The 15,179-nt window shown below is 35.4% G+C and overlaps 1 protein-coding gene across 6 annotated transcripts in view; it reads left to right on the top strand.

Annotated features, from left to right (window-relative positions):
* LOC145296850 (mutS protein homolog 5-like) overlaps nt 1-15,179 on the top strand; it is a 1,881,756-nt gene that overhangs the window by 1,799,930 nt on the left and 66,647 nt on the right. For all 6 annotated transcript variants that reach the window (XM_080142982.1, XM_080142983.1, XM_080142984.1 and 3 more), the window contains 2 exons: nt 622-694; nt 2,171-2,280. In XM_080142982.1, the coding sequence (XP_079999108.1) occupies nt 622-694; nt 2,171-2,280 (183 nt within the window). The remainder of the gene's footprint in view (nt 1-621; nt 695-2,170; nt 2,281-15,179) is intronic.

Below are 15,179 nucleotides of genomic sequence, written 5' to 3'. Positions count from 1 at the left end.
ACTAAAAATATAGACAGTATTTACAGAAATACAAGATGAAATATCAATCTTGATAGAAATATGATGCTCACTGTTTTTATGGGGTTTTCCACGGCTAATCGACATGTTGGATTAAAAAAAAAAGATATTTTTAGAGGAAAAATAGACTGAATATAACATTCAATAAAATGTTAATTTTTCTTTATTTGGTGTACTCTCTATAATAACATGATTATATATATATATATATATATATATATATATATATATATATATATATATATATATATATATATATATATATATATATATATACGTAGCAGTTATACGAAGACAATCTATATTGTTTTGTGATAGGTTAACCTCAATCGTGATACGTTATTCAATAAGAAGACATGTGTGTAAGAGAAAATTTCGCCAGACTTCTATTTTCCCAATCTTTGTAAACAGTCGGTGTTTAAAGTGTCTAGGTGCGAAGCCGATATATTTCTGCCTCGCATATAGTCGCGATTTAGGCTAGACAAGATAAATAGGAGGATGAATTGCAAACGTTATTGTTTGGAATTATTCTCAACTTGGAGAAAACTTTTTTTGTGTTTTTTTTACTTTACTTATATTTTATTTTTGTCTTTTCATTTGTAGGTTGATTTTGAGGAATCAATTCTTCAGAATCGATTTGTAGTCAAACAAAATGTTGATCCAGAATTGGATGAGAGTAAGTTAAATATTTTTCATTATCGTTTTTATTTCGAGACTCATAAACGTAATTAGGTAAAAATAAACAGAATTAATTAAATACAAAGACCCCCTCCTTCCTGCTTGATCCGATACAAGTATCACCACATATGATGATTAGCTAGTCTATAATGGCCCATACATTTGATTTCATATCCTTTAAGACAATAAATTTTTCACTTATAAGAATACCCGCCTCCATTAAACAACAAGTCCCCCCTTAGTTAATAAACTAAAATTATAGTAACAGTCTTACATTCAAATATAATAAATATAAATATAAAACAGTAATACACCCCCACCCGATAAATTAATAACAGTTGCACCAGAATTTAACGCAATCATCAACCTATAAATTACACTACACACCGTCACTCCTAAATATGAATGCGCCATTGATACAGGCAAACATACAACATCTGTAATCAGCAATTATTTTAAACTAATACTAATTTACAATTAAGACCTATACAGTCATGTAAACGGATCCTATTAACTTAATACTTTCCCCAAAAGAGACACTTGAGCAAATTCACTGAACTGTCAAACCGGTTATTGTTGAATTTTAGTTTTCAAGCTGTTTTCATTTTCATAAGTCACAGATTGTAACAGCTTTTTTTTAACCGTAAAGGTCTATTCATGTCAATGAAACCATAATACGTATTTGAAATGTGTCATGTATAGGTTTTTTTTAAATAAACAATTTGTATTTTAATTTGCAGATTGTTACGATCAATAACTTTACTGATTTCTTTTCAACATGCCTTAATGCACTATAAATCATTGTACATGCATTGTACAAGATTTCTAAAATAGCTGATAAACTTAGGATAGTAAATTGCTTTCCTCGAGAAGATCATTAATCAGATTTAACATCATAGTAATTTTCAAAATAGAATTTAAGTTTTGCCTGAATTAAATCATATATGCAGTAACAGTTATATATATATATATATATATATATATATATATATATATATATATATAGTGTGTGTGTGTGTGTGTGTGTTAAAAGTGAGTTTGCAAAAGGTTTTGATAACACTTGAGCAAATTCACTGGACGGTGAAACTTGTGATTGATGAATTTTAGTTTTCAAGCTGTTTTCATTTCATAAATCGCCAGGTGAATTTTAACAGCCTTTTCTAAACCATAAAGGTCTATTCATGCCAATGAAACCATAATATGCATCTAAAATATGTAATGCATAGTTACATGGTGTATTTTATATGGAGGATATCCAACTCCCCAAAAAGAGGAACTTTGGATAGGACAAAAATTAAAATTATCTCAGTCAAGAAAGATTTCCTCTCCTCTGACTAAGGACAGAACGAATACTACATTTTGATCCTACCCTTAAGGCCAGAAAAGAATATTTCCTATTGTTTTTATAATTAAAATTTTTTAATGTAATTTTCATCATATGTAATTGTTTTTTTTTGTTTTGTTTTTTTTGTAGAAAAAAGAACTTATAATGGTCTTCCTAATTTTATGACTGAAGTGGCTAAAGAAGAACTGAACAACCTGGATGATGACATAACAGAATGTAATGTGATCTACCTGCCCCAGGTGAGTTGATTACCATTCATATAATTTTGGTTGAAAGCTGGATTTTCACAACTAGCAACAAAATCTCACCCCCTTCATTTTCCTACTCTAATATAGCTGCAGCAGCCATGTTACTAACAACATCAGTGACAGCAGAAACACCATTACGATTTTGAATCTGTGCTTAATTTCTAAGTTAGGTATTGATTGGTGCAAGCATTTGACTTCTTTTTTGGCTTGCCCAATCAGAGGCCATTTCTCGGGCGAGTCGGGTACACAACAGAAGTTGATAAAAGAAAGTGCTCACTAAATGCTTTTTTTTTTTTTAAAAAAGAGAAAGCATTTAATGAGCACTTTCCACGGTGAGCTTACTTATTTCACAGAGTTTCTTTCACACCTCCCCTTAAACTTCTCTCTTCGGATGCAACAGAATCCTCCCACCCTTAGGCCATCTGGCCATGGAGTTCGACAAGAAGCTCCATGCATCTAACATGGCTACTACAGCAGCAAACGCATGAAAATATAACACATAGATACACATTCCTACATAGCTACTTATACATGCCCTGACTTCATTCTTTACATATGAACATTTTTCCTCTTCTTTACAAACAGGTCATTCCACCATTCATATATGAAGTCTTTTCTTGTTCCTACTAACAAGACATTTATTTAACACCATGTGAACTTTTTAATCATTTGTTTGTCGTTCATACTTGTAGACGTATTCATTTACTAACACCCTTCTCTTTCATCTGCTTTTTATTTACAAATTAATGAAGACGATTCACTAAAGTTGTTTTAATGGTTAGAAATAGGTTTTGTCTTGCAATTCTTTATAACTTTCTCCTTAAACTATTTGTTTTTGGAATTTCCTCCCTGCCCCTTGTTCCCTCGACTGTACCAACCGGCAGAAATTTAAATATAATGTAAAAAACATATAGCTACCCAACTCTCCATTCAGGTTTTCTCCTTATAAATCTGATCCCTATCACAATAGTCCCGTACACTTCAGTGGCAATATGCGTTGTTTGGAGTGAACAAAAGTAATTATATATATATAGACACACTGATGAGCTATGAAACAGCGAAACAGTACTGTATGTGGATGACTATATATATATATATCTATATATCTATAAAAGTGAACGTGTCTGTGTATCTGTTTGTCGTGTACATTTTCCTTCGCAATAACTTTGTTAATCTTCAGTCTACAGACTCGAAATTTGATATACAGGGTACTGAGATTTGGGAAAATATTTGTAATCCATTTTGGCCAGGAACGATTTGACCTTTGAGAACTCTACCAAACTTCTCCGACAATTTGAGGTCTAAACACTTGAACTTTTAGATATAGGTTCCTTGAACATGGATCTAACTTAATAACTCGATTTGAGCCCAAAACAATAAATTTTAAGGGATCATAATAGGGGTCAAAGTTAAAAAAATTGACCGTTTTTGTTTTGTTTTTATGCTCAGCATACACCTCCAAATACCCGGGCAATGCCGGACACTCATGCTAGTATATCTATAAAAGTGAACGTGCGTCTGTGTGTCTGTGTGTGGGGTCTAAACACTTGAAATTTTAGATATAGGTTCCTTGAACATTGATCTAACCGAATAACTTGATTTGAGCCCAAAACAATAAATGTTAAGGGCTGATATTAGGGGTCAAAGTTAGGCAAAAAAAAATGACCTCTGCGGTCTCTACCAAATTACTCAGACCATTTCTCATCTAAACATCTGAAATTTTACATAAAGGGTATTCAGAGATAGGGCAAACTTTTTAATCGGTTTGGGTCGAACATTTTTAGTTACCAATATATAAATTTATGTATGTATGTATGTTTGCATGTCTGCCTAAAACTTTCGAGAGAGGCAAAGGATTTTACCAAGATCAGTGCCGTTTTGAAGTTCAACCTTTCAGATGACAAATATCGAAATATGGTTAAAAACAGTAATATCTTCACCTTCAACTTGAAACTTTTCACCAGGTCGCTTTTTCACCGATATTTTCGAAAGCCATCCTCTCCTTTCGATTCTCTAGCCTTAATTTAAGCATAAGTAACTTCCGGTTTGTTGATGGTTGTAACAGCGAAGACGTCAGGTTTTTTTACCCATTCTGTTCCTCCTTCATGGTATGGGTTCGAGCCTGCCTTCCTACTACCACTTTTTCTTTTTTTTTTGCTCAACATACACATCCAAACATCCGGACAAAAGCTGGCTGAAATGCTAGTATATCTATAAAAGTGAATGTGTTTGTGTGTGTATCGGTGTGTGTGTACATTTCCCTATGCAATAACTCTGACAATTTTTAATCTACAGACACGAAATTTAATATACAGGGTACTGAGATTTGGGAAAATCTTTGTGATAAGTTTTCGGCCAGAAATTTGGCTGTTAAAGGGTCAAAGTTCAATGATTTGACCTTTGAGAACTCTACGAAACTCCTCCGCCAATTTTAGGTATAAACAACTGAAACTATATATGAAATTGGACATGGATCTAACTTAATAAATTGATTTGAGCCCCAAACAATACATGTTAAGGGGTCATAATAGGGGTAAATTTTTTTAATTAACCGATATATATATATATATATATATATATATATATATTGCTCAACATACACCTCCAAACACCCGGGCAACGCCGGGCTGAAAAATGCTAGTCTATTATATATATAAAAGTGAACGTGTGTGTGTGTGTGTGTACATTTTCCTATGCAATAACTCTGTCAATTTTCAGTCTACAGACTCGAAATTTGATATAGAGGGTACTGAGATATGAGAAAATATTTGTAATCCATTTTCGGCCAGAAATTTTCCTATTAAGGGGTCAAATTTCAACGATTTGTCCTTTGAGAACTCTACCAAACTCTTCCGACAATTTGGGGTCTAAACACTTGAAATTTTAGATATAGGTTCCTTCGACATGTATCTAACTTAATAACTTGATTTTAGCCCAAAACAGTATACGTTAAGGGGTAATAATATGGATCAAATCTTTTTAAAAATTGACCTCTGCGGTACCAAATTACTCAGACAATTTCTGGTCTAAACATTTGAAATTTTGCATAAAGGGTATTCAGAGATATGGCAAGCTTTTTAATCGGTTTGGGTCGAAAATTTTTAGTTACCAATATATAAATGTATGTATGTATGCATGTCTGCCTAAAACTTTCGACAACAAATATCGAAAAATTGGCTAAAAAAAGTAATATCTTAACCTTGAACTGGGCACTTTTCAACAGGGAGGGTCGTTTTTTTCGCCAATATTTTTGAAAGTCTCCTTTCGATTGTCTAGCCTTAATTTAAACATAAGTAACTTCCGGTTTGTTGGTGGTCGTAACAGCAAAGACGTCAGGTATTTTTTCCCATTCTTTTCCTTCTTTGCAGTACGAGTTCGAGCCTTTCTTCCTACTACTACTTTTTTTTTTTTTTTTTTTTGCTCAACATACACGTCCAAACACCCGAGCAACGTTGGGCTGATATGCTAGTATATATATATATATATATATATATATATATATATATATATATATATATATAAAAGTGACTTTGTGTGTGTGCGTGCGGAATGGTCCCTAATCATATATACTATCAACCAAGCTCAAACTCCTATCCCATTTCCACAATGTTGCATCCCTATACCTGTTTTTACAAATATTTTAGTGGAATGTGCTCTGATGAACTCATAGTACTTCTGTCCCCTCAACGTACATACCTCCGATTTTATCTGCCAAGCAGTAAAATCCCAATTCTTCATGGTTGAGATCCCTAGATGCAGCCTTGTACTCTAATAGCTTCTTTCCTCAGTCTGTTAGACTTTGGAATTTTCTCCCTGTTCCTGCTTCTCTAACTGTACTTACATGCAGAAGTTTAAATGTAATGCAAACAGACATCTCACTTTCCAACTCCCCACATAGTCCCAGGTAGACATAACCCAAAATATCAAGAGGCAATATTCTTTGTTTGCAGCGAATAAGAATTTTAAAAAAAAAAAAAAAAAAAAAAAAACATCCAGTATGAATGGTATATTATCATATTAAATTTAATGTCTTTTTTGACATGCTGACATGCCTTGAACAGCTTTTAGAAGTTAATTTCTAAACAAACCTATTTCTGGCCAGGTCTTTATTTATCCTTTCTCTCAAGTGCATGCTTATCACTCCCTTCCACGTTTTCCTTGATTTTTCTAAACTAAACCTGCTATTCCAACTAGTCTACATCTAGTAACCAAAGCACTCTAATGGATTATCATACCATCGGTCTACTCTTCTGCACACATCAACGTATACTGTTCAAATTTAATCTTCCTCATAGGTCATCAGATCTAAACCAGTCTTTAAGATTCACATTACATATTGTATCATTCCCATATAATTTCTTGCTCTGCAATGTATGTCCTCAGTTCGTAGGAAAAGAATAGCAGTGACTTTAAATCCCTCCAAATCATAGATGCAATATCAATATGTATAATGTATAAAATGAATGATTTCTAAAGATGGGTTGATGTGCCGTAGTGCAAACAAAGCAAACATACGTAAGAAAGGTAATATACGTACACATAATTGCGTTTAAAAGAGTGTACAAGCATGTGTTGAAACAGCATACACACAGTTATGTGTTTGTAATTAGTACAATGCTTGAGGCTCTTGCATTATCACACAAGTAATTTATCACGTCAGAATTAAGTGGTTGTTTAATGCATTTGGGAGTTCAGTGAAAGAAATGTCACTCAACCATGATTCAAACAGCAGCCTGTGTTATACTAATGAGTCACCACTTACCAAAGCCAAAAGCCACTCAAGGATAAGGGTTAATAAGAGTGATATAAATTTTTATTGTTAAATATTTGTAATGTATTAGTACTAACATATTAAACATATTTAACAATTAATATAATATAATAGCAAACAAGTAATAGACTCAACAACACTTCTTCCTTATCGCCAAACAATTTGGAAAAAAGTAAATATTTTTTTATATAAAAACAACCAAACAAAACCCCTTCAACAACAACAACAACAACAACCAGACTCCTAATTACGATCACGCGATCGAAAACACTCAAGAAAAAAATGGCGGACACTCGATTTCATGATACATAATTTAGCCACAAATGCCAAAACAATTGTTTGTCAAATCAAGAAAATTACCAGAAAAGTTAAGAAAAATGAAAACGCTGTCATATTTAACCAGACATGCTTGGATATATATATATATATATATATATATATATATATATATATATATATATATATATATATAAAAGCAGCATTTTCTTTTAATTTAAACATTGCTAAAAGTAACAGGGAGATACTGTTTAATTATACATTTTTTATTTTTCCGACTTTTCTTATATTTTCTATATGAAAATATAAATAATTAATTTAAGTTCCATAAGTGTTGCAAACGTTTTTGGTTCTGGGTGGAATCATCGTCAGATGGGGAAGCAAATGAACGGGTAGACTGGAAGGCTAGGGTAGAGAAATTTCAATAGTAGACAGTGAGGTGTCAGTGTGTTGGGAGGGCCATTAGCAAGCTGAATTAAGGGACGGGGTCAGAATTTGCATCAAGAATAAGAATAGTATAACAAGCATTTTAGAATATTATTACTGGTTTAAAAGGCGATGTTGTTAATCGTAGGTTATTGAGTGTGTGTGTGTGTATATATATATATATATATATATATATATATATATATATATATATATATATATAAGAGAGAGAGAGAGAGAGAGAGAGAGATACAATCTATTGTCTAGAATAGGTTTTGTATTTCAGCATTAAATAATCAAGAACAGGTTGATATGCCATAAAAATGACAAATCAAAACAGCCACCAATTATAACCCCACATCCAATTTAAAAGGTCATTAAAGAGACATCAAGTATCTAAACGCAGTCTGTATATGTTGTTGTTGCTGGTCGACTGGCTCAAGTGTGTCCATATTAATAAATCGATAGACATTTCTTGCTTAGCTCACCAATCAATGACCAGAAATATATCTTTGCCATTGACAAATTAATTCTGAGATCATTGGCAGTTCTCCAAATAATTGCTTCTTAGTAGGATGATTTTTTTAATACCAGTAGAGTGTTACTTCTGTTGACCTAGGGAAGACCAGTGAGGATATGTGTTGCTTACAGAGAAATGATATGAGAATAATACGATGGCTGTGTAATATGAATCTTAAAGACTGGCTTAAATATGATGACCTCAGAGGATGTGGGTAGAATAGGCAACCATTTGTATGGTCACATTGAGAATGGATGAGAGTTCTTGAGTTAGTAGATGTAGAGCAGTTGTGTTAGAAAGGTCAGTTAGAAGGCAAAAGCAAAAGAAAACATGAGAGAAAGTGGTAAAGATTTGAGAGAAAGACGGATGAATAAAGACCTGGGTAGAGATAGGTTAGTTTGGAAGTCAATTTCTAAAATGTGTCTAACACATATAAATTGGACATTTTATCGAATATGATGATATCAAAGTTTTAGTCAGTGTCTATGTTGTTGCACGATACAAAAGTAAAGTTTCAATTGCAACATTACAAATGCTGATTGTCTGATTTGATTTTAAAATTAAGTTTACCTTTTGTTTTTGTAGAAATAGTTTCATCAAAACATCCGTTAATGCATGGCATGGTCCCTGGCTTTTGTAGAGGCCATTTTGGAGCATCTATGTGTGTAACTAAGACCCACACCGACATTTAACATAAGTTTGGGTGTAAATGGTATTGTTTTAGTGAAGGAAGAAAATGAACAGGTATGCAGAATAAAATGAAACATTAAAAGAATAGAAGGGTTTCCAGATAGCAAAGAAATGAGAATATAAAAGTTACTTCCATATTAGAAAATGTTCATATTAGTTACAAATCAATATGTCCATAGTGTATTGAGCAATGTGGCATTATGTATGTGTGTGCATTTACCTTTCTTCTTGTAGTTTATATATACCTATGAGTGAGTTGAAGTTGGTATGTGAGCCACTGAGTTCTTTCACCTTGTCACCCTGACACAAAAGTCAGGGTTGGATATCGATTAGGTGTTCTGGGGTTCCTTTTCTTAATTTTGTCCGTTTGTCTCCTCACTTTATAGAAGTTTCCACCTTAACTGCTTATTGCTTTTACATGTACAGAGTTACTTTTGTGGAATGGGAATGGAAAAATTTCCATTGGCTGAAAAGACTTTTGATTTCACACGTTCATGTCAAACTTACCAGCTTTAGGGAGTGACAAGAAGAAAGCAAATTCCAGCGAAGCAGAGAAGGAAAGAGTCTAAGTGTAGAAACTTTTTCCTTTTTTTCTCTATTTACCTCCCCTTCCTTTTTTCCTACTATTAGTGTCTTTCTACTCTTTCCATCCTCTTCCTTTCCCCCCTCTAATTGGTGTATTTTCTTCTCTCTTTCTTCCCTTCTTTTCTCCCCTCTCTCGGTGTATCTGGTGCTACTACTTCTTGCTGTGTCACGTGGGATTCGATTGGCTAAAACATTGAGAGCACCATTTTAAAAAGAGTGAAACCAGCAGAAGCTGGAGGAAAAATAAAAAGCACCAGAGCGGTGTTAGGCTTTGAAGGCACCATCGTGGTGTTGAGACGAATTGAAAGAACCAGAGCAGTTTTGCGACCTTTGAATTACACCAGAGCGATGTTGCAATGTTTGAAATACAAGAAGAAAGTAATATTAGCCATCTAAATTATTAAACTTATCAAACAAATCCTGAACGGAATCGAAATCGGATAAAATTATAAATTCAAGAAACAAGCAAAACAAAGTCTGTTTTCAATTTCCCATGACAACAGTTGGAATTACTATTTTATTCAATAAAATAGTATCTATATGTTATTTCCGGATGAATATGAATTCAATATTAAATAACCCAAGAAAGGGTTGATATGCCATGAAAAAAAAGCAAAGTAAAAGAAATAAATTTGGTAACGGATCCTCCGATTTATTTCTAGTGGTGAGAAGTCAGATAAACTCAATTGGAAACTGCTAATGATTTATTGAATAACACAAAAGGGTAAGAAGTGTTGACGTCTTCCAGCTATGCCAAATTTTTTTGTAAAAGTATAATTGTTAAAAGAGTTCTTTAAGAACCGCCAGAGGGACTGATTTGGCAGTCCAGTTGAATTATACATTTCCTTTTGTAGCAGAAACAAATAGAACTCTTTTCTTGTTCGTCAGTGCCTCCCCTGACTGTGCGATATGGCACATACTGACCAATCAGAGGCGTAGCACAGGGACCTTCCTTATTCCCTAAGGAACTCTAACTGCTTCCGTTCCGGACAAGAAAAACTCCTCCTTTTCCAGCCAGACGCCAAAGAGAGCGGACCTGTTTCCTCACTCTCCCTCTCTGCCTACACCGGTATCGACGATTCCACTTGGGAATAACTACCGGGCAAAGGCAGACAAGTTTTATCCGAGTTATATCTTTTTGGCATCTTACCCTGACTCGCTTCAATGAACCTTTTCCTTGTGAAGTTTTACGAAGTTGTTTGTTCGTTATTCAGAAATGCAAAATGCCCTGTTCTTTTCCTAACCAGGGAAACTAGATAGTGGGAAGACGAGCACGGCAAGCTTTCCACAAAATTCTAACAACCGTGCCTATTTCGTTATGGACTCTTAATCCCAATGCAAAATGTCCCATCTATCAGCCCGGTATTTTTCATTGCCGCTTCAAATGATCCTTACCATGAGTTGTTACACTCCTACTCGGAATTAACAAACCTAAATTTTGTGGCGAGCAAACCCACGCACACCACAAAACACCACATCGAGACCACAGGTGCTCCTATGTTCTCACACCCTCGTCGCTTCCCTGCTGATAAACTTAAAGCAGCAAAGCCTGAATTCAATCATATGCTACAGTTGGGAATAATACGCCCCTCGTCCAGTCCATGGGCTTCCCCTTTGCATATGGTCCCAAAACGTGATGGAGATTGGCGTCCGACTGGGAACTACCGACGACTCAATGCCATGACAGTACCTGATCATTACCCAATCCCACATATACAGGGTTTTATCTTCCTTGTTGCATGATTGTAAGACCTTTTCCAAACTAGATTTGGTCAATCAAATCCCAGTAAATCCGGTCGACATACCAAAGACGGCAGTAACAACTCCATTCGGAGCGTTTGAATTTTTAGCTATGCCTTTCGGTTTACGTAATGCCGCTAGTACTTTTCAGAGCTTCATGGACAAAGTAGTGCGTGATTTGGACTTTGTCTATAATTACATAGACGACATTTTGTGGCAAGTGCCTCGCCTGAGGAACATGTCACTCACCTCCACCTACTGTTTGAATGGTTTCAGCAATACCAGGTGAAGATTACCCCTGGTAAATGCATTTTCGGTGCTTCGTCACTAGTTTTCCTTCACTACATTATCAGCCCAGACAGTATATCTCCGTTACCAGAAAAGGTGAAGGCTCTACAAGATCTTCAACCACCTACTTCACTTCGCCAACTAAAGCACTTCCTCGGTTTGTTGAACTATTACGAATGCTTTATCCCACACTGTGCGGATCTTCTAGCTCCTCTTTCCGACCTATTAGGTAACAGGAAGAAGAAAAATGAGCAAATCTCACTTAATAAGAAGTGAAAACAAAACTAGCGACAAGATCTCTACTCGCACATCCTGTACCCGATGCCCAGTTTTCACTGGTCGTTGATGCATCAGGCACAGCTGTAGGTGCAGTGTTGCAACAGCAGCACCAACAACAGTTACAAACTCTCGCATACTTTTCGCGACAACTGAAACTGGCAGAACAACATTACAGCACATTTGGCTATAAACTGCTGGCAATGTACCTTGCAGTGAAACACTTCCAACATTCACTCGAGGGTCGTCAATTTGTGATCTACACTGATCACCGTCCGCTTACATATGCACTTCGTTCTAAGCCAGACAAATATTCTCCCCACGAAACACGCCACTTGGATTTTGTTTTGCAATTTACCAGCAATATCCGACATATCTTGGGTGAGCAGAACGCAGCGGCAGATGCCTTGTCTCACCTTCCCATTAATTCTCTGTCCTCACCATCAGATATTGATTTACAGAAGATGGCCTTAGACCAGCCTAATCTGGACACGTTGGATCCATCATCACCTGAATTTGCGACTTGCAAATTCATATACCTGCTCGTACCTACCTCGGACACGCAGATCATCTGTGACACCTCAACGGATTCATCTCGACCATTTGTTCCAAAGACTCACCGTAGAGTTGTTTTTGACACTTTACACAACCTGGCACACCCCGGATTCAAAGCCACAGTAAAGCTGATTACAGCTAGATTTTTCTGGCCAAATATAAGGCGTGATATCACTGCCTGGACACGTTCCTGTGTATCCTGCCAAAAGTCAAAGGTACACAAGCATATCCGTGCACCCCTTGGAACATTCAGCACCCCAGACGCTCGGTTTAGTCATGTTCACATAGACTTGGTAGGACCATGGCAGGTCAGTCAGGGGTTTACTTATCTCCTGACCTGCATAGACCATTTCACATGGTGGCCTGAAGCTATTCCCTTAAATGACATTTCGGCTGAATCTGTAGCGCGAGCCCTTATATTAGGCTGGATATCGCATTACGGAGTTCCCACCACCATCACCACTGATCATGGTGTACAATTCGAATCCCACCTATTCCGGGAACTGTGCAGGATCCTAGGGATCACACACATTCGGACAACAAGCTATCACCCAGCTTCTAATGGGATGATAGAATGCTTCCATCGCCAATTGAAAGCAGCATTACATGCTTACTCTGACCAAAGCGATGGAGCAAGTACTTACCGATCGTCCTTCTTGGCTGTTGTTCTTCAATCAAAGAGGACTTGGGATATTCTGCAGCCGAACTAGTTTATGGAGCACCTCTATCATTTGCCAGGTCAGATGCTGACTCCGATAGAGGATACAACAACTGACTCAGCTCTGTATGTGAACAGACTACGAGCATATCTCAGTAAGCTACCACCGATGCACCCTAGGGAACTGACCATAAAATCTTTGGTCCTGAAAGACATATCAACATGGACTCACGTGTTCCTTAGAAAGGACGCAGTAAAAGCTCCCATAACTCCATCCTACACTAGACCTTATCGTGTGCTTTCACGCACTGATAAAACTTTTATCCTTGACATTAGTGGTAAAAAGGAGACAGTTTCCATAGATAGGGTAAAAAGAGCCTTTCTGGACACATTAATACATGAGCCACACATTCCTCTAACATACACACAGCATCATCATACACCTGAGGTAAATGCTCCACGTGAGAACAGTTATGTGACCACTACACGTAGTGGCCGACGGGTACATTGGCCAAAGAAACTATGTAAAACTGTATATTTCTGTTAAAAAAGAAACTTTTCTTTCTCTCATTTTTACAAAAAAGAACATTTTTTTTTCGTAAAAACAAAAAAAAAATTTAAATAAATTGACATTTTTATATAACTTTTTTTTTGCTATTTGTTCTGCTACCTTTTTCTTTGTCGACTTTCAACCTAAGCAGGGGGTTATGTAGCAGAAACAAATAGAACTCTTTTCTTGTGCATCAGTGCTTCCCCTACCAATCAGAGGCATAGCACAGGGACCTTCTTTACCCACTAAGGAACTCTAACTGCTTCCATTCCAGACGAGAAAAACTCCTCCTTTTCCAGGCAGACACCAAAGAGGAAGGACCTGTTTTCTCACTCACTCTCTCTCTCTCTCTCTCTCTCTCTCTCTCTCTCTCTCTCTCTCTGCCTACACTGGTATCGACGATTCCCACTTAGGAATAACTACCGGGCAAAGGCAGACAGGTTTTATCCGAGTTATATCTTTTTGGCATCTTACCCTGACTCGCTTCAATAAACCTTTTCCTTGTTAAGTTTTATGAAGTCGTTTGTTCGTTTATTCAGTAGCATGTGTTGAATTATTTATTTTATTAGGGAGTGCCCGAAAAGCACTAACTCAATTCCCTAAACTTTTCTATCATTCTTTCCTTTTCTATTTTTCTTTTTGATAAAATTTTATACGAGTTTACCTTGGTCTCTTTTTTTTTTTTTTTAATTTCTTTTAGAACTCTTAGTCTCGTGCAACGGGATAAAATTCGTTGAACATAACGATAAAATTTCCGTTATAAGCAATTATAACCATTTGCATTTTAGTGTTCATAGGAATCATTCAGTCACCACAATGGTTAACTGCATTAACTAAATGAAAAATACATTATAAACTATGCTGTTGAATAAGAAAATAACTAGGAACAAATTAAAGTCTAAAAATAAAGTAGACTTGAACAGAATTGACTTAAAATGATTGTTTGGAACTATTTTTTACACTCTTGTCCACCCTTTATAGACAGGACACATACTATATAAAAGATTAACTATTTTAATAAAGAGAAACATAAAAGATGGTTGAATTGAAATGGAATATATTTTTTTAATATTGAAATATATTGTTATGGCAGATTTAAAAAACTAAATCTATCAACCAATTGAAGATTTTTTTTGTTTATTAGTATCTATATAAAATTTTGCTTGTTCTTTCCTTAGTTCATAGCTTTGGGAAAGGCCAAATACAATTTTTGAAGGTCAAACTTTCAAAAAAGGTCAAATACACGAAATTTGGCTCTGAAAAGGCCAATCTGGCAACTGTGAATAAGAATATGAGAGTGACCTCCCTTTGGTGTAACCTCGTTTTTGAATATCGTTATAATAATAATAATAATAATAATAATAATAATAATATATGATCATTGTTGTGTGAGAAAGAAATTTGTAGTAATTTCAATATGCAGCGGTTCTTCATTAAAGAAAGAATTCAGTGGAACATTATACAAAAAAGGGAATATTCAAAAGAAACAGGGCAAAAAATGAACATTGTCTGCCAAGTAAATTAAAAATTGTCTTTTACTATGTGATTTTCTTTG

Source organism: Euprymna scolopes, chromosome 17 (genome assembly GCF_053919585.1).
Source record: "Euprymna scolopes isolate OS-2025 chromosome 17, ASM5391958v1, whole genome shotgun sequence".
NCBI lineage: Eukaryota > Metazoa > Mollusca > Cephalopoda > Sepiida > Sepiolidae > Euprymna > Euprymna scolopes.
The sequence above is the reverse complement of the archived record's forward strand: the minus strand, read 5'-3'. Positions and strand labels throughout refer to the sequence as shown.